The sequence below is a fragment of the Podarcis muralis genome, chromosome 3 (genome assembly GCF_964188315.1).
Source record: "Podarcis muralis chromosome 3, rPodMur119.hap1.1, whole genome shotgun sequence".
NCBI classification, from domain to species: Eukaryota; Metazoa; Chordata; class Lepidosauria; order Squamata; family Lacertidae; genus Podarcis; species Podarcis muralis.
In genome coordinates this window covers 4628514-4648916 of record NC_135657.1, presented here as the reverse complement: position 1 = coordinate 4648916, position 20403 = coordinate 4628514, and the positions used below count along the sequence as shown (strand labels likewise).

Here is a 20403-nt window from a genome sequence, read left to right as displayed (position 1 = left end):
AAGGATTTACGGGTCAAATCACTGTGACAAATTCCTCCTCATAATTTTTTGTGTGTGTGTGCATGAGTTGGCTAAGTCGATCTGCGACTACTTTCCAAAAACCTCAACGCTTCCCACAATGGTTAAGATGCCTAATAAAGGTGAGCATATAGCAGCTGTGACCAACCTAGTGGCCCTCCAGATGTTTTCAACTTCAACACCCATCAATCCCAGCTTTGTGATGCTGAGCCTCATGGGAGCTGCAGTTCCAAACGCCTGGAACTTGGCGAAGGCTGGGGTGGTGGGTTAGGCACCCGGCAGGGCATCTAGAAAACTCTCGTTGGACCATAAAGGCAACTTGGGAAGAAAAGAGAAGGAAGAAGAGAGTTTGGGTGCTCGGCGTGAGAGAGGATGGAGCTTAACTGACTGCTGTGACAATACTGATGGAACCTTCAGCCATTCCTCATCAGGCACAGAGAGCAACTGAGCGGCTGCGTCTCATATTTCCATTGAGATACAATATCCGAAAAGGGTGGCAATGGCAGCCTATTGCTACCAGACGACTCAAGAGTGATGCCAGGACTTTTGTTGCCTCGACACACACAGCGACTCCTCCTAGATCTGTACAAACCTGCCCTCTGCACATTTATTGCTGAGTCCACACACCCTCCCACAACCAAGGTCCAAGCCCTGGGACCAGGCTCCCTTCCTTCTGTAACCCAGCGCAACGTTCTCCTTTCAGCCTTGGGAGCAAAACCTTCTGAAAATATTAGTTCCGGAACGGCTGCCATTTTGAATTCATTCTGACAACGCAGCAGCCGCCAACGTTTGAATCGATAGCAAAAGGCCGTCTCTGCAACAAGTGGCCCAGAGCCACAGACTCACACGAGATCTCAGCGTTTCTTTCGAAAACTGGAGGCGGTGGCGGAGGTGAAATTGCAAATCCGTCCACGGGAAAAAGGGGCATTTCTGTTTGAGCCAGTGGACCCGATGTTATGTTACTGTACTTGGGAAAGTGAGCTGTTCCTGCAAGCTAATTTCTCCCCCTTTTTTTATTTCCTAAAGTTGGCTGCTGGAACAAATTCGGAACCGGAATAACATCAAGGACAACATTTTCAGTGCGGAGAAGGCATTGACCATTAAACGGTCCTCTCAAATCCAGACCCTTTGCTTGCCAGCTCCATCTGTGATTGTACGCTAGGTCAAAATTCCACTGGAGCAGCTCTAGTTTTTCTGGTTCACTCGCTCGGATGGGTGAATCCAAAACTCTCCTTCATGGGAAGGGACCCCAAAGGTCATCGAGACCAACCCCCTTGAAATGCTGGAACGACAGGTGGTTATTCAACCTCTGCTTAAAACGCTGAAATGAAGGAGAGTCCACGATTTCTGAGGGAGTCCGTTCCACTGCTGAACAGCTCTTACCATCAGAAAGTTCTTCCCGATGTTTAGTTGGAATCCCCTGTATTTTAACTTGAATCCATTGGTTCGGGTCCTACTACCCTCTGAGCAGCGGACAGGAATCTGGGGCAGCGCTGGGTCATTCCCTCAGACAGGAGACCCCAAATCTCCCCACCTCTTCACTCCCCAGAACTGAGAGGGTTCCAACTTCTGCCCAACAGGGAGAGAATCTCTCTCTCCAGGGGCCAGATTAATCTCACAACATCCCTGAGTCTAAGTCCAAGGCCCCTTGAAAGCTGGCCTACTAGGACAAGGCAGTGCCGGGCAGAAGACAAGCAGTTGCTTAACGTTTCAGTGGAGGGAGGAAAACAAAGAAACGAGATGTGTTTTGGTCAGTAAAACCTACCAGAGAAAAACGAGGCTAAGACACGTCACCAGAGCATCCGAGGATCAGGGGGAGAAGGGGTGCAAGAAGTCAGTGGGCTGAAGATTTGCACCCGAGAGATGCTGAGCGACACGGGCCACGATCCCACCAGGAACGACTCCCGGGTAAATTCCGCCGACGTGATCGGGAAGCGGCAAAAGGCAGCGTCGATGAGTGAACTCAGATACTCAGCGCAGCGGCCTTCACCATGCTGGTGCGTGCCAGAGATTTCGGACCACAACTCTCCCATCGAGCTCCCGTGGCAGCGCTGATGGGAACCGTAGTCCCAAACATCTGGAAGGGACCAGCGTGGCAAAAGTACAGGAGTGTCTCCAGAGCAACAGGTGAGGCTCCTTGTCACCTGAGATGCCCTGGACCGATGATTCCCCAAGATGCATCTGGGATGGTTTAGCACAAGCTTTTACATATATATTTTTTTCAGTTTAGGCTAATCCAATGTTATATATATATATTTATTTAAAAAAGGGAAATTATCAAATACAAATATATCGATTTATTTACGAAAGAAAGTAAGAAACCCAAAGTGCTAGACCGGATCCAAGATGAACAAAAAACAAAGGAAACGCACCTCCATTTGTTTCTTTAGAAGTCGGTTCTTTTCCTACGTAGCCAGAGCGTTCTGACCCAAACAAAGGCAGATCCCTGGGCAGCCTGCCTCTCCTGAAAGCGACCTCACGGAGACCCAACCAAAGAGCGCAAAAGGAAGTAGAAACTAAGCTGTGTCGCGCTAGGAGGTCAACGGCAACTGGACCCAGCTGCTGAATACCTGGCTCAAAGCTAAATCCGTTCTCCGGTTTACTTATGGCTTCCAATGATTATTTCACCTGCCCCCCGATTCAGGTTTCTAGCTCCTGAGCAACAGCAGGACGAACAGGAAAGACACCCAAAAAATCTGCACCCGGCTTTCTTTAGGGTCAATTGTGCGATACTGCGGGGAACAGGCTACGGAAGAGGCACACTCTCTGATGGGCTAACTGTGGAGCTCGTAAGACTCGCCATCTATGTTTCCGAAACGCTTTAGGGGGAACCAGCTAACAGGCGATGGTCAAGCTTTCCTTGAGAGCGCTGCGTTTTCTTGCGGGGAGGTGGGGTGCAGAGTAAGTGGTCATAAGACTTTGGAGCCATTTCCCAAACTTCTGAGAGCTGGGGCCGAGTTTGGAAATGTAAGACCCATCTCGCCACAAAACGTTTACATTTAGAGATGGCTACTCAACCTTGCGGAAGCCCAGCCCTGCCCGAGTCACTGTTCCATCCCTGCACCCTTTGCGTGTGGGTCTTTTGCTAGATCTCTGTGGCCGGCAGATCCGTTCGCAGCCCATTGCACAGACACCGAAGACCCAACCAGCACCACCCCATCACCTCCACCAAGAGAGACTTCCTTCTAAGCCACCCAATGATACTACGTTCTCTCTGGAAGACGACACGCCCGTGGTTGCCACACAGAGACACGGCGGGCACCCTCTTCTCCAGACGGAAGCTTACAAGAGACCCTCGACTTCTTTCAAGGTCAGCTAGCACCTCACACCTCCCAGTTTGCAAGAAAAAAAGGCCGAGCCGAATAGCAGAGGGACATCGCTCACTGGCAACCAGGCGCTCGAATCTCGCCCAGGTTTCCCCACCTCCCTATCCCCTGCCAAACCCTGCCACGTACCGGCCGCCAGCCCCGAAGCCACGCAAACTCCCGTTCCGTGGAATAGTAGAACTGCGGAGTTGAAAGGGGACCCCAGCGGCCATCTAGCCCAACCCCCGGCAATGCAGCGACAACGTTCCCCCAGACTTGGGACGGGGAAAGCATCTACGGGGGACGTTGGGAGGGGTGAACGCAAAACTGCGCTTTTTCCTAAATCTGGATTTAAGCTGGAATCGAGGGCCGGCGGCGATGCCAGGAAGAACACTCGTGGAATGCTAGAGAGAGCGCAGCAGCAGCAACAGCAGCAGCAGCAGCAGCAGCAGAGGTTTTTCGCCTAGCTGTGAGACGGGGGTTGCATGGGGAGGGAGGTCAGTCGGTTTGGTTGCTTATTGGACCGGGAAAGATAATACTGAGTTTATACGCGGAATCGGAGGGTTTTGTGCCCTCTTCACAGGACGACGAGACCCTAAACGGCTAACTTGACATACAAGAGACTGCAAAGAGTTATACTGTTAAGAAGAACACATTTTGGAGACCAGGGGGTGGGGGCTTTGGGGGCACGGGGTGGGGGGCACGGGGGGGTCGGAAAAGGCTGCTAAGGTGCTACGGCTAAAAACTAAGTTTACTTTCTCGTTTCGGAGCCCCTCCCCCTCCGTCGCGTCATCAGTCGTCGTCCAGGGCCTCTGTTTTGATCTCGCTGGTTCCTTGCCGGGCCAAGGCCAGGATGGTGTGGTTCACGGCCGCCATCTCCACGGCTAGTGAGATAGGGTCTTGGTGGTCGCTATGACTAGTGCTGTCATCCTGGGGAGGCGGAGGGGAAGGGAGGGAGGGAGGGAAGAGAGGGAGGGAGGGGAGGAGAAGGGGAGGAAAGCCCCATTAGCAAGCAAACCATCACTCGACAGGAGTTCAGAATAAAGTCTTTATGATGCAACAGTCCAAGGGCAGAAAAGGACTCTAATCATCTAGTGGGTCTTATTCCCAAAGGTGGCAAGACATGCTGGTCAGGCACTAGTGGGAGGGAGAAGAGGCGTGCAGAGATAACCACGTTTTCAGGGTTTTATTATTATTACATCCGAAGGCAGCCCTGTTCGGGGAAGTTTTTAACGTGTGGCATTTTAATGTATTTCTGATCTTTGTTGGAAGCAGCCCAGAGTGGCTGGGGAAGCCCAGGCAGATGTGCGGGGTACAAATAATAAACTATTAAATTATTATTATTTCTGAGAAGGTGGTTCCTTTGTTCCCTTGCGCTACGTGCCCCTGGAGGGTCCCTTCCGAATCGAAGACGGAAAGGAAAGAGACTAGACGGAAGGAGCAACCTGCCACCCTTTCGTGTCCTGCAGGGAATTATGAAGAGGCATGAAAACCACAAAGGGAAGTTTTGGGAAAGCTGGACTCTCTCCTTCCCGTCTGTCCCCACCCAAATTCCGCAATCTTAAATTCCGCAATCTTAAATTCTGCAATCTTAAATTCCGCGAGCGGAAACCTGAAAATCTGCAAGTGGGACGGCAGTATGAAAATCAGAGCAAAAGGGCACATGTCCACTGTTTACGCAGGCAGAGATTAGGAATGTATCTGCCGCTTTGCCATGGGATTTGGGCGCTATTTATCAGTTTAGCAAGGCCAAGCTCACGGGCAACCAGAGGCACCATCCTACCTAGTGATGACTGCTGGGCCCAAATACTTGACTCTTCAGGGCTCTTGGCGAGGGTCTTAGGGGGAAAAAAGCGATTCTGCAAGACCCCTGAATTTGTACAATCAAAGACCCCATCCATAATCTCAGTGGTAGAGACTGATGTGCTTATCTGCACAAGCACACATACATTTCACATCTGGCCAAATATTTCAGTTTTTATAATTAAAAAAAGACAAGGAAGGAAGGAAGGAAGAAGCGTGCAAACAAGGCATTTTTAGAACTCTGCAGAGAGTGGAGGCTGTGCATTCCTGGAAGTGATCTAACACTCTCTTTTTTTAATTTCAGCCGCAGAAGACGGATATAGAAGCTTGTTTGTGGAAAGGGTGTTGACGTGCGTATGAATAAAATACATGCTTATGTGTTCCTCTCTTTCCCCCCCTCTCTCTGCGGGAACGTTTTGCCTTCTCTTTCAGTGTCCCAAGGATGGATGTTTTATCCATTAGTCGCTCAGAGCTCAAGACACACATCGACATTTGCATCTTGGTACATTTGCAAATCAAAATAAAACATTACGCTTCAACCTGTTCTCAGGAAGAAAATGGGAGGGGGGCAGATAATACGGGAAGAAATGTATTTTGGGGGGGATAGTGACATTGAGCAGCTCTGAAAAATTATTTCTGCAGCTTTGGGGCAAAATACAAGTCAAGGTGGCATTAAGATTTGTAATAACTGAATCAAGAGAGAAGAGGGGGATGTTATTTCCTGATTAATTTGGATCCTAAACCCGTCCCAGCAGACAAGTTCAGCGGGAGGTAGGAACGCATGAGCTGTGCTTTTATTGTATATATTCAAGGTTGAAGTCCTCACTGAGGCCAGGAAGCTCCCTGTATGACTGCGGCAAGTCCTCAGCTCTCAGCCTAATTTAACTCAAATGCCTTGATGTGAGGGGGAGAAAACTTAAATAATGCTGCACGCTGTGTGCTTAGTTCTTTGGACACAGCAAATAATAATAATAAATTTTTATTTATACCCCGCCCTTCCCGGTTCAAAAACGGGGCTCAGGGCAGCTAACAACAAATTTAAAACACTTAATTGTTAATTGGGGGGGAAGGGTAGGACAAAATTTAAACCAATCCATGGGGAGCACCACTTTCTTTCCTCTATTGAAACTATCTCTGCAAGTCTCCCTGCTCTAAATGCTTCTGGCACTGCCTCTGCACTTTTGATTCATGCCAGTTCTGTGTTTCTTTGTGTACATAGTGAAATGCCAATGGCTTAAACCACATAACTCAAGTACTGTTCTTGGGGGACAGAAGACTGGCAGGTGTGGAGGACTCCCTGGTCCTGAATGGGGTAACTGTGACCCTGAAGGACCAGGTGTGCAGCCTGGGAGTCATTTTGGACTCACAGCTGTTCATGGAGGTGCAGGTCAATTCTGTGTCCAGGGCGGCTGTCTACCAGCTCCACCTGGTACGCAGGATGAGACCCTATCTGCCCGTAGGCTGTCTCGCCAGAGTGGTGCATGCTCTAGTTATCTCTCGCTTGGATTACTGCAATGCGCTCTACGTGGGGCTACCTTTGAAGGTGACCCGGAAACTACAACTAATCCAGAATGAAGCAGCTTGACTGGTGACTGGGAGTGGGCACTGGGATCACATAATACCAGTCCTGAGAGATCTTCTTTGGCTCCCAGTACGTTTCTGAGCACAATTCAAAGTGTTGGTGTTGACCTTTCAAGCCCTAAATGGCCTTGGTCCTGTATACCTGAAGGAGCGTCTCCACCTTCATCGTTCAGCCTGGAAACTGAGGTCCAGCTCTGAGGGCCTTCTGGCGGTTCCCTCACTGCGAGAAGTGAGGTTACAGGGAATCGGGCAGAGGGCCTTCTTGGTAGTGGCACCTGCCCTGTGGAACGCCCTCCCACCAGATGTCAAGGAAATAAACAACTATCTGACTTTTAGAAGACATCTGAAGGCAGCCTTGCTTAGGAAAGTTTAAAATGTTTGATGTTTTGTCAGTTTTTAAAATTTATTATTAATATTCTGTTGGAGGTTGCCCAGATGGGCAGGGCATAAATAATAATTATTATTAATAATAATAATAATTTTGCCCAAGCTGCCCTCCAGCTGCTTTGCACTACAATTCCCATCAGCCCCAGGCAGCACAACAGAAAGCATTCTGTGGCCAATGGGAGTGCAGCTAGGCTGGCTGGGGCTGATGGGAACTGTAGTCCAAAGTCTGGAGCGTGCCAGGCTAGGAAAGCTGATCTAAAGACAATCATATCCATGGGTTTATTTTAAAAACACAAAAATAACCTTAACAAAGAGGAGACGAAGCAGCTCCTGCTTTTTCTAAGGAAGTAATTTGTGGGGGGTTTTTTTCATATCTGAGAAAGCAGTGAATGCACATAGGTGCTGGAACATGCACGTGCTCTGAGATTAAAATGCTCTGGCCTTTAACGTCCCTTTAACTAAGCATGGCAAGAGTCAATGCCCTGTACTGACTGGGTTCTTTTTATATGCACAACGACATTCTTTTCACCCAAAAAAAATACAGACGAAAAATTTAAATCGTCGCCTTCATATTTGTAAAGAGCCTCAGAGGAAACCTGAAGCAAAACCTAGTTATTCTTTCATTTCTGTGTCATTCCTCCTCCCAAACGGCAGCCCAGGGCAGTGCACAACTGAATCAGAAAAACCATTTAAAAAATGATTCACAATGACAATAAGAAAACTAAAGACACAGCTGGAAAGTGGGAAGTGCATGGGATCATTTTGCTACCTTTTGATCGCCCTTCATACAAGATCCCCAGATAAGTTGGGGAGTGGGAAATCTGAACAGAATGTCGGATATAACACACCCAAGAAAGCATTTTTAAACTGCAGAGAAAGCTTCTTTTTTCAAGGAAAAGGAAGGTACAAAAGTTCAGATTTCCACCTCCCTCAGCGAAGAAAGAATTTAGAAGAAAAACTATTCCCCCAGTCCAGCAGTCTATTCTTTTGCGTTACTTCTTAAAACTTTTGAGTAACTTTTTCAACTAAAAGTGAGCACGGTGAAATATGGCACCTTCATTATATGCCTTTAGGCGTCAGGCAAGAACGTTCGTCTGCAACCGGGCATTGGGCTGATGAACATCCTATTCCCCTTTTAAATGTTTTTAGGGCCGAAGGGAGGTATTTGTTCTCGTTTTTGCTTTGTTCTTGTTTTTATTATGCATTATTTTGTGTTTTTTTCACTTTGTATTTTTATGTTGTGAACCGCCCTGAGATCTATGGGGGAATAGCAGTATAGAAATTTAATATCATCATCATCATCATCCAAGGCTTGAGAACCTCCATCCTGGTGCCTCTGGTGGGACTCTCCTAAAAAAGGCACCCGGAAGCCTTAAGTTAAAGGACCCCCATAGCAGAAAGCTCAGTTGGTTCCAGCATGGTGCTGATAATGTCAAGGTTGCAGGTTTGATCCCAGTCTGGGACAGCTGCAAATTCCTGCCTCAGCCAAGATGATCTTCAAGGTTCCTTTCCAACCCTACAATTGGTGGCCAGTTTATCCAGCGGTGGGAAGGGGGTTACTGGGCAACCTGGAAATATGACCGTTGGCTTTCCTAGTTCAGGTGCGGACGCTCAGTCGTCCCCTATGCAAGAGTTTGCCTTGATGATCTTTCCTGGTAACAACAAGGGAAAGAGACAAAGCGACTGATGGGGCAAAGGAAATCAAAAGGTCCGCCTCCTTTATTTTTCTTCTTGCTCACCCTTAGGAAGCTGCCTTAATACATGTGGGGGACTCCCTGGTCCTGAATGGGGCAACTGTGCCCCTGAAGGACCAGGTGCGCAGCCTGGGAGTCATTTTGGACTCACAACTGTCCTTGGAGGCGCAGGTGAATTCTGTGTCCAGGGCAACTGTCTACCAGCTCCATCTGGTACGCAGGCTGAGACCCTATCTGCCTGCGGACTGTCTCGCCAGAGTGGTGCATACTCTGGTTATCTCTCGCTTGGACTACTGCAATGTGCTCTATGTGGGGCTTTAAAGCCCTAAACAGCCTTGGCTCAGTATCCCCATTGTTCAGCCTGGACACTGAGGTCCAGCGCCAAGGGCCTTCTGTCGGTTCCCTCCCTGCGAGAAGCCGAGTTACAGGGAACCAGGCAGAGGGCCTTCTCGGTGGTGGCTCCCGCCCTGTGGAACGCCCTCCCATCAGATGTCAAGGAGAAGAACAACTACCAGACTTTTAGAAGACATCTGATGGCAGCCCTGTTTAGGGAAGCTTTTAATGTTTAATAGACAATTGTATTTTAATATTTTGTTGGAAGCCGCCCAGAGTAGGCAGGGTATAAATAACAAATTATTATTATTATTATTATTATTATTATTATTATTATTGCAAAGCCCTGGGCAGCTTGCGGAAAGCTTATTGAGTAATTATCAACTTAAATATGTGTGCAGTGAAGCAATCCGGTGGTCTCCTCACCAAAGCTGACCACAGTTCCAAATGTTCACAGCCACAGTCACAGACTGAAGGCCCAGCGTCACTGAATCATGCAGTTATAGCTTTACAGACCACCTAATCCCTCAGCTGGAGAAAAGCCTTGCATAAAAGCGGACCCCGCAAAAAGCTCCGCCAGGACAGACTCCCGAGTAAGAGGGGACTGGCAATGCTCTGTATCTGCCTGGTGAGAGAAGTGGTGCATCGCGGGAGCCTCGTGCGCTGAGAATCCCGAAGTCTTTCCTCAGCACAGGGCAGAGGAAGACGGAAGGGGCTGCAATTATGCGTGGGGGCGAAGGAGCAGCTGATTCCTGGCCCCATTATCCCCCTCTACGCTTTCGGGAAGGTGTGTGGAGAAGGGCGACCGAGACCAACCAAGGGTGCGGACACCAAGCCTGATGAGGAGTGGCGGAAGGCATTGGGGATGTTTAGCCCAGAGGGGAGTGAGAGGAGAAATGATGGGCATCTTCAAAGCTCCAAAGGCCCATGGAAGAGGGAACAAGCTGGTTTCCCCCTGCTCCGGAGGGGAGGACTCGAACCAATGGATTCAAGAAAGGAGATTCCGACAAAACATTAGGAAGAACTTTCTGTCGGTAAGAGCTGTTTGACAGTGCAACGGTCTCCCTCGGGAGATTGTGGACTCTCCATCTTTGGAGGTTATTAAGCAGAGGTTGGTTGGCCAACTGTCAGGGATGCTTTAGCTGAGATTCCTGCATTTTAAGGGGGTTGGACTAGATGGCCCTTGGGGTCCCTTCCACCTCTACAATTCTATGATTCTTTAGCCATGGACTGAATAGCCTTTGGTCACCCCACAGAACATCGTGAGAAGGTGGACTGGGAGGAGTTCCCTTATTGCGCATCGAGCTTCCATACTACCAAGTCGCGATCAATACATTCATTCCTGGGGGAGAGGAGCATGCATGTATCTCTTTGCATTCCTTGCACTGGGAGGGGGAAAGGGGAGGGAGAAATAACTTTGCATATTTTTGTGCTATAAGCAGGGCTGTGTGTTCCACACCAAATGTGCCGTTCGAAAGCCTAGGCGCTCAGAAACGCACCTTGAGAATTATGCAAATGCGTGTGCCTTGACCCAGATTGCATCCTGGCGGATTTTGTTCCCAGGTTTTGCGCCATCAGAGAAATTTGTAATTCGTTGGCAAGGAGCAGAGGGGTGGAGGGAGGCGGAGGAGAGGCCGGGGCTATGCAGCCAATGGAATTAGAGGGCAGGGGGATGGCTGCCTGGTTGGTGGAAAACAAGAGAGCGGCCGTCACTCTGTCAAATCAAACGGGTGGCGCCCGTCCTTCCCTCCATGGGCTGTTCGGAGGAAAAAACAACAACCCAAAACGCGACCATGCGCACAACCCTCTGGTTTCCGAAACTTTATTGAATGCTGTTTCCAGGCTTCTACCTCCCACTGACTAGAACGACAAGCACTGGAAATATTTGTTGCCTTTTTTCCTTTTTAAATAAATAAAAAAATAATAAGACAAGGATGGATTTTCGTAGGATACACACAGCTCTGGTTACAAGGGCACACGGGAGAAAACAAGACCACAGGGTTACGATGCGTGGCGGTGCAGAATTTGGGAGTCTCAAATCATGCCCTTGTATTTATTTATTATTTTTTGCAAACGGAGCGTTAACTTGCTTGTTTTGAGCAGATCCTCCTGTCTTCTTCTAACTTCTCTGCTTCTCTGCCTCCCTCTGAACACCGGCCCTCCTCCTCCCCATTGCGCACTTGCCAAGTGTCCTGTTGTGTGACAATAAATCCATGTGGGTGAAAGGCTGGTCCGGCGAGAGGGCTTTCCCCGCCGTTCCCCCGTTGTGCGACAGAGCACAAAAAGCTGGGAGGGTTAATCCGGGAAGCGGAGGAGGGAGGCCAGGCCCACCCCCCCACCTTCCCACCCCAAATGAGGACCGGCGGCCACCGGTGGGAGAGAGGCGCCGCTGGGGGTTGGGGGGGCCACCTGGCTCGCCTCGGATACTTACCTGCTCCGAATAGTCATTCCCGTCTATGTCATCACTGTTGGAGTGGCCTCCGGGACTTTGAACATCTATGCCATGACTCTCCAGGATTGCTGCTTCTTCGAAAAAAGCAAATGGATCCCTAAATTATCTGCTGCAAGGGTTACCGGCAAGGATGAAGATGAAGAATGGGGACCCCCCCCCACACACACAAACGGGGCATGTTGTTTCTTGTAAGAACCACAAATAAGACAACCAGAGCTGTGTGTACCCCACGCTAAAAAAATAAATAAGGAGTTAAAAGTTCCTGCAACCGAGACAACCCAGATTCGGCAAAACAAGAAATTGGGCGAGTTTGCCTGGTTTGCAGGTTTGTCATGCTCATCTGCGTAGTGTTTCATTCTGCATTTTAAAATTTTATTTTGCTATTGTGCAAAATTACTACTGGTAATCTTATGCAGCCACTTCTCCGACTCCTGAGATTTCGGCAGGCGCTATCTTTTCAGTCATAAGGGCTAGTGACTAGCCTTTCAAACGAGAGCAGCAGTTCTCAGGAAGCCAAATAATGCGCCCACTTTCACACTTTTTTCCTACATGGTTGTGGAAGTGCAATGCACGCACACACACAATCCCTACCTAACAGGCTTCAAACCTAAAAGGCCCTTTCGTCAAGAAGGGTGGAAAATTAGACTTGATTGGTCAAAAGCAACATTAATACATTCCCTCTCTCCCTCCCTCTCTTTCCTTATACTTGAGAATGTTCCCGGATTTATTTATTACTACTGTGGCTTGATGGTTCTTACAACATAGGCACACCATGGGAGGGGTCCCATTTTCATCTTCATTTCAATACAGTCATATCTCTGGTTGAAGCAGCTTCGGGTTGAGCATTTTCGGGTTGCGCTCCGCGGCAACCCGGAAGTAACAGAACGCATTACTTCCGGGTTTCACCGCATGCACAGACGCTCAAAATGACGTCACGCGCATGCGCGGAAGCAGCGAATCACGACCTGCGCACACGCAGACGTGGGTTGCGTTCGCTTCAGGATGTGAACGGGGCTCTGGAATGGATCCCGTTCGCATCCAGAGGTACCACTGTACGGCGCAAGCCCCTCTTAACGTGTGTTGTTAGGCTGTTCAGGAAGGGCGGGTTGATGTGGTTGAAGAACACCAATTTTCCCAAAAATGCAGAAGCTGTTCTGAGCTGGGGTCTTTGCTCAGATAATGGGCACCTTGCCATCTTAAAAAAACAAAACAAAACAAAACAAAACAGACGGCCCAAACATATCTGCCTTTCCTAACTGAGGTGGCTCTCCAACTCTGGGTGCCCCCTTTGTTGAAGAAGAGGAAGAAGAAGAGTTTGGATTTGATATCCCGCCTTTCACTCCCCTTCAGGAGTCTCAAAGCGGCTCACATTCTCCTTTCCCTTCCTCCCCCACAACAAACTCTCTGTGAGGTGAGTGGGGCTGAGAGACTTCAAAGAAGTGTGACTGGCCCAAGGTCACCCAGCAGCTGCATGTGGAGGAGCGGAGACGCGAACCCAGTTCCCCAGATTACGAGACTACCTCTCTTAACCATGTGGTTTTCTATTTACTTCCTTCCTTAGGGGAAAGCTTGTACAGCCCGGTAGCAGATCATCTGGTCTTATAAGGCAGCTCCTTCCTTTCCTTCCTCCCTCCCTCCCTCCTCCGCCATGAAGAGGACTAAAAGTCCAGAGAGATTTCTACATCTGGGGGGGGTCTACTGAGACCATGCACTGCAGGGGCTTGGATGCTGCAGCTGCACCGAGGGCCGGGGTTGGGCTGGATGTCCTCTGGGGTTCCCTCAAACCCTTTATGACCAAGCCAAGGCACCAGGATATATTCACCGAGGAAAAGCTTTCATTGCAGAAGGGAAACTTTGCACGGCAAGGACTATTCTATGGAATTCATTCATTCTGGAGCAATCTCAAGCAAATGCAAACTGGTTTCTGGAATTAGCTGCACAAACACAGTTCGTACAGCCCTCGTTCACTGGCTTACCGTGAACAAATGAGCCAATGAGAATGAGCGAAATGTGAATGAGCTCTCCAGAGCGGGGGTTGCGGCTGCTTCACTCCTTTTCCCTGAGCACTTAGCTTCTGTGCCACATGAAACCATGGTTTGGAGAAGAGCTAAACTATGAACCCGGGTCTGGACAGCACATTAAGGCAAACCTGAGCTCAGTGAAGTGCGTCAGCAAAACTACCTGCACATTTGTCCTGTCATGCTAAGCCACGGTTTGGCTTAGAGTTACTGAGCCAGCGTGCATTTTATACGAACGGCCGTTGTGCTTAAGAGCTTCTCTTTTGAGCACGTCGTTTTTAAAAAGGTGTTGTTTTACTCCTCTGCGGTGCCTGAAGCGTTTCGAACCCTTGGATGGTGCGAGATAAAATTCTGGTGGCAGTGAAGGGTGCATAAAATACCCAGAATGCCAACTGAATGGCGTGGAGGGGCATTTAAAGGCATTTATCTTGTTCCTGCAGAAGGATTAAGTGGAGCCGCCTGAACTCCCCAGAAGAGCATCGCAATATCACAGCCAAACATGGCCGCAGGCTCCAAAACAGCCTACCTGCAGGGAACGTTTTCCCACAGTCACTTGCCTGATCCTAGACTAGAAAGCCCTTCACCGCTTAGGTCCAAGCTACCTGGAGGACCGTATTCCCTCATATGAACCTTCCTGGGCTCTGAGATCTTTATGGGAGTCCCTTCTCTCAGTCCCGCCACCAACTCTGGCTCGCTTGTTATGTGAAGAAGTGTGCATGCACACGAAAGCTCATACCAAGAACTAACTTAGTTGGTCTTTAAGGTGCTACTGGAAGGAATTTTTTTTGTTTTGACTATGGCAGACCAACATGGCTACCTATCTGTCGCTTGTTATGGATGAGGGAGAGGGCCTTCTCGGTGCTCCCAAGGAACTTTGGAACTCCCTGCCTAGAGAAGTTAGGCTTCCTGTTTCCAGTTGCAGGTGAAGACCTTCCGATCCCGACAGACTTTTGAAAACTACCTGCTTTTAATGAAAAAGGGGCTGTTTTTATTGTAATTATCTGTACGTTTGTTTGCTTTTTAATATTTATATTTTTACTAAAAGTATACAGTGAGGGAGTAGTGTGAAAGAAAAACGAAACGTTGAAACAATAGGGTATATGGGTATATAACTAATAGCATTATTCCAATAAAATTATTCACATTATACCTTTCACAAATTGATTCCAAATATCATTATATTTATCCATACACAGCCTGTGCCTACTCTGTATGTTTTAATATATATTCATATGTAGTTCATATATAGAGTTTATATAAAGGTAATATAAGATATATTTTTATATCATTTATATACAGTTTATATGGTTTTAATTCTATCAACCTTTAATTGTTTTTATTAATGATTTCCCCCATACGTTTTTAACGGTTCTTATTTTATCTGTAAGCTACCTTGAGTCCCTGTCAGGGGGAAAAGTGGGAAATAAACAAATATTTGGACTCAGAGGCCTGCCAGGCATTTCGAGTGAACCAACAGCTCACTGTTTCACATACCTAAGTTCAAGGTATAATTATATATCAGTACATAAAGCCATTAGAAAATGGGATCAGCTTACCTATGAGATCACCTTCCCCCACATGTATCCACTTGACCACATAAAATTGGTGGAACTGGCATTGCTATAAGGAGCCACAAGAATGCCCATTCTGCATTTGTCAAGAACTTGATTGTTTAGTGTGGCAGCGCCTACACTTCGGAACTCCCTGCCTCTTGAGATCAGGCCGGCAAGGCCTTCGCTGAGCTCTTTTCGGCCCCTGCTAAAAACGTTCTTGTTTAGACAACCCTGTCCAGGTATCTAGAATGCTGGTGCGAGTTCTAAGTTGCTTTTAAGTCTGCTGTTATTAGACAAACTCTTTGAAAGTTGTCAATTATTGCTGTTCGTTTTTGTTATTGTTTTCTTGTTTTGCCTTTTCTGCAAACCGCTTTGAGGGCTTTTTAAAAATAAAACCATCCAGAGTTGTATAATTTTTAATGAACTTAATAATAATAATAAATACCTAACGCTCCCTCACTCCTCCGGGTTGCAGGTGAAGGAATCTCGCCTGCCACTACGGATGTTTTCAAAGGAGGAAGAACAACGTCACGTTTTCCTGGAGCACATAATTTGAAAGCCCTCAAGCCTTTAGGAGAGGAATTGCACCCACAAACACCAACCGCTTTGGGGGCACCTGAACTTCAGCCTATACAACACCTCCATGGGGCAGGTGAAGTGGAGCAAATGATGTTTTGACCAAGCACCCTAGATTACATATTCAAAATGTCCTCATGACCCTTCCACGTTCCCCTTAAAGAAAGCCAAATCAAATCCCATTTCTAAATGGCCTGGACACTGAGGTCCAGCGCCAAGGGCCTTCTGGTGGTTCCCTCACTGCGAGAAGCCAAGTTACAGGGAACCAGGCAGAGGGCCTTCTCGGTGGTGGCGCCAGCCCTGTGGAACGCCCTCCCACCAGATGTCAAAGAGAAAAACAACTACCAGACTTTTAGAAGACATCTGAAGGCAGTCCTGTTTAGGAAAGCTTTTAATGTTGGATGCATTACTGTATTTTAATATTTTGTTGGAAGCCGCCCAGTGGTTGGGGAAGCCCAGCCAGATGGGCAGGGGTATAAATAATAAATTATTATTATTATTATTATTATTATTATTATTATTACTCGTGGGCAGCCGCTTAAGGCGCTTGTGATACATTACCAATGTTAGCTCTCCTCTTGATTTCCTTCCTTCGGTTGGCGAACCAGTTGTACACTTTGAGAGAAGTGACTCGCTCCAAGTCGGACAGTTTCTTCCCTGCATTAAAAAACACACACACACCCAAAACAAGCTGCGTCAACGTATATTTCGCACGGGGTACCGAGGATTTTTTTTAGGGGGGGGTGTTAACCACACGCAGACACACAAACCCCCCTTTCCCTACCTGGTTTCTGAATCACCGCATTACAGGCATTTGCAATTTCTTCCCGCTTGGCCTCATCGGGATACTGATTCTCATTGAAGTAGCTGCGGAAAAAAGGAAAGGGCCGTTTGCTTTTAGGACGCCCACAACCCCTTCTCCCCCAACCCTCATAACAAAACACAGGCTTCTGAGAAACTTTTGTTGAGGGGGAAAAAGAAATTGCCACCCTCGAGCTTGCCAGATATCAATTCGCTCCTGAAGCTATCAGTGCTAGTGCAACTTTCTCTGCCCTTTCTCTCTCCCCCCCGCAAAAATTTTTATTAATTTTTTCCAAATATCTTAAACACAATACAGCTTAACAATATTATTCTCCTTTCAATCTATATCTTATCTGTACAGTGGTGCCTCGCAAGACGAAAAGAATCCGTTCCACGATTCTTTTCGTCTAGTGGTTTTTTCGTCTTGCGAAGCAACCCCATTAGCGGCTAAGCGGATTAGCGCTATTAGCAACTTAGTGCTATTAGCGGCTTAGCGGGCTTAGCGGCTAAGCTGTTAAAAGGCTATTAACGGCTTAGTGGCTTTGAAAAAGGGGGGGAAGCGGGGGGGGGGGAAATGACGAGACTCGCAAGACGTTTTCGTCTTGCGAAGCAAGCCCATAGGGAAATTCGTCTTGCGAAGCGCCTCCGCAACGGAAAACCCTTTCGTCTTGCGGGTTTTTCGTCTTGCGAGGCATTCGTCTTGCGGGGCACCACTTCCCTCCTCTCCTCTTCTGGCTTCTCTACATTGCTCTTACTTAAGCGTGATTACTACATATACATTCTATCAATGTCTATAATTCCTTAATAATTTTTTGTACTGTACTTTAGACACACATTCCTTATTATATTACAGCATTACATCTTGTGGTCTAACCAAATGTTTACAATAAACATTTGTGAGTGTCTTTATTTATGTACAGTTTTCTCTAAGTATACCATAAATTTAGACCATTCTTTTTGGAATTTCTCATCGTTCCTGATGTCGGATTCTTCCAGCTAGCCTTGCTATTTCTGCATACTACAATACTTTCTGTTGCCGTTCTTTTCTGCCCTTTCTCTAAATCCATGTGAAGCTTTTCTCCACAAACTTGACCTTTCACTTCCCTCGCAGAAACTGGACTGTTTGTCAGCGTTCTATTGGTGCCACCAAGACCCAGCGAGACATCACACCGATTCCATGAACTGCAGGAAGGGAGGGAGGGACACTCAGGCCACAGGTGGGTAGCAGGCAAGGTAAACGTAAAGAGACCCCTGACCATTGGGTCAAGTTGTGGCTGACTCTGGGGTTGTGGCGCTCATCTCGCTTTATTGGCCGAGGGAGCTGGCGTACAGCTTCCGGGTCATGTGGCCAGCATGACTAAGCCGCTTCTGGCAAACCAGAGCAGTGCATGGAAACACCGTTTACCTTCCCACCGGAGTGGTACCTATTTATCTACTTGCACTTCGTGCTTTCAAACTGCTAGGTTGGCAGGAGCAGGGACCGAGAAACAGGAGCTCACCCTGTTTCTGCTGACCTTCCAAACGGCAAGTTCACAGCGCCACCCATGTCCCTGGGTAGCAGGTAAAGGTAAAGGTAAAGGTACCCCTGCCAGTACGGGCCAGTCTTGCAAGACTATAGGGTTGTGCGCTCATCTCACTCTAGAGGCCGGGAGCCAGCGCTGTCCGCAGACACTTCCAGGTCACGTGGCCAGCGTGACAAGCTGCATCTGGTGAGCCAGCGCAGCACATGGAACGCCGTTTACCTTCCCGCTGGTAAGCGGTCCCTATTTATCTACTTGCACCCGAAGGTGCTTTTGAACTGCTAGGTTGGCAGGCACTGGGACCGAAAGACGGGAGCGCACCCCGCCGTGGGGATTTGAACCGCCGACCTTTCGATCGGCATGTCCTAGGCGCTGAGGCTTTAACCCACAGCACCATCCGCGTCCCCCGGGAGGATAGCAGGTAAGAGTCCCCAAATTCCAATCCTTTTTTCCATGGCCGTTGTTGTTGTTGTTGTTTAGTCATTTAATCGTGTCCCCATGGACCAGAGCACGCCAGGTACTCCTGTCTTCCACTGCCTCCCACAGTTTGGTCAAACTCATGCTGGTAGCTTCGAGAACACTGTCCCACCATCTCATCCTCTGTTGTCTCCTTCTCCTTGTGCCCTCCATCTTTCCCAGCATCAGGGTCTTTTCCAAGGAGTCTTCTCTTCTCATGAGGTGGCCAAAGTATTGGAGCCTCAGCTTCACGATCTGTCCTTCCAGTGAGCACTCAGGGCTGATTTCCTTCAGAACGGATAGGTTGGATCTTCTTGCAGTCCATGGGACTCTCAAGAGTCTCCTCCAGCACCAGAATTCAAAAGCATCAATTCTTCGGCGATCAGCCTTCTTGATGGTCCAGCTCTCACTTCCATACATCACGACTGGGAAAACCATAGCTTTAACTACATGGACCTTTGTCGGCAAGGTGATGTCTCTGCTTTTTAAGATGCTGCCTAAGTTTGTCATTGCTTTTCTCCCAAGAAGCAGGCGTCTTTTAATTTTACGTCTGCTGTCACCGTCTGCAGTGGTCATGGAGTCCAAGAAAGTAAAATCTCTCACTGCCTCCATTTCTTCCCCTCTAGTATCTCTACTGGCACTTATTTTCTATGGTGCCATTTCTCAGAGCACCACAGACACCATTCGCTCCTGCTTATCTAATGCCAGCAGCCTGCGATGAAGACTGCTCCGTTTCAGGGGTATTTGCCTGACAGCCATGTGCTTTTCCCAGGATACTCCATTCCCGCCCACTCGTCCATTCCATGACCACTTAGCAAACTCAGCCCATGGGCCCCACTTTGCAGCTTGAGAGTCAGAGGTGGGTCTCATGTCTGGAGACTCCCCGGTCTAAGCCATGGCTGGGCTTAACGTGACGCGTTAACCAGGCCAGTGTCTCCCAGCCTAGTCTACCTCGCAGGGTTCTTGTGGGGACAAAAGGGGGAGAGGACAAGAAACTCAGAGGCCACCTTGAGTTCCTCAAGGAGAAAGAAATAATAAAAAACCTTTCGGACCACAGCTGTCACTAGCCCCAGCCTGACAGCCGCTGTACTCCAAAACATTTTGAGAGTGCCAGGTTGGTCTAGGTGATCCAATATGGAAGAGATTTGGGGCAGGAGAGAGAGAGAGAGAGACAACCCACTTCTGTAAGGATTACTGAGAAACAGATGCGAATCGCTTTGCAGCGATATTAATACAACACTTTCATTTCACATTTCCCTAAGGTTACTCTTGTGAACCGCCTTGCGATCTTTTGATGAAAGGAGGCATATAAATCTAATGAATTAAAGTAAACACTCGCCCATAGCAAGGCTATGGAGACCAGGGCAAGGCTAGCCTATTTTATTGGGGAGGGGGCAACAAACAAGGTTATGTTCGTGCAGGTGGGGTAGAAGACTGCACAGCCACGGGAGAGATCTCAAGATGCAATTTATCTAGAACCACACCCATCCTGCAGCTGCGAGCGCAGACGTCCGCTCGCTGCTTCTCTTTAACCTTCGGCTCGTAAATATTCCGAGAGAAGTTTTTAAGAAGCGGGGAAGGGAGGGGACGGAGGAGAGACGGGAGAGATTCTGGATCTCCAGCACAAAAGCCGCACCCCGGCAACCCGTAATGTGCACTGGGAGGAATTCCAAAGCAGCAGCAGCGAAGGAAAAGAGAATTGAATTACAAGCGGGCTGCAGATCCCTCACCATGCAATACTTATGCAGAGCGGGCAAAGGAACAGGACGCCCAGAGATGTAGTGATCAGCTACGGAACAGGCTGCCCAACGTGACCAGGCAGTCTTATTCCACTGGATGCAGTGGATCCCAGCCTTGCAAAATCAGCCAGGGTGGGGAACAGGAGGGCCGAGGGCCAAACACGACC

The 20403-nt window shown here is 48.4% G+C and overlaps 1 protein-coding gene and 1 long non-coding RNA gene across 14 annotated transcripts in view; both read right to left on the bottom strand.

The window, feature by feature from the left end:
* The window catches only part of LOC144327187 (uncharacterized), a 197966-nt gene that overhangs the window by 11103 nt on the left and 166460 nt on the right, over positions 1 to 20403 (bottom strand). The window lies entirely within an intron of this gene.
* HMBOX1 (homeobox containing 1) overlaps positions 3054 to 20403 on the bottom strand; it is a 132920-nt gene continuing 115570 nt past the window's right edge. For 2 of the 13 annotated variants that reach the window (XM_077925391.1, XM_077925392.1), the window contains 6 exons: positions 16505 to 16587; positions 16282 to 16377; positions 15590 to 15682; positions 11553 to 11647; positions 11212 to 11313; positions 3054 to 4253 (listed from right to left, as the gene is read on the bottom strand). In XM_077925391.1, the coding sequence (XP_077781517.1) occupies positions 4116 to 4253; positions 11212 to 11313; positions 11553 to 11647; positions 15590 to 15682; positions 16282 to 16377; positions 16505 to 16587 (607 nt within the window). In that variant the 3' untranslated portion in view covers positions 3054 to 4115. The remainder of the gene's footprint in view (positions 4254 to 11211; positions 11314 to 11552; positions 11648 to 15589; positions 15683 to 16281; positions 16378 to 16504; positions 16588 to 20403) is intronic. The other 11 variants (XM_077925393.1, XM_077925394.1, XM_077925395.1 and 8 more) reach the window with 11 other exon arrangements.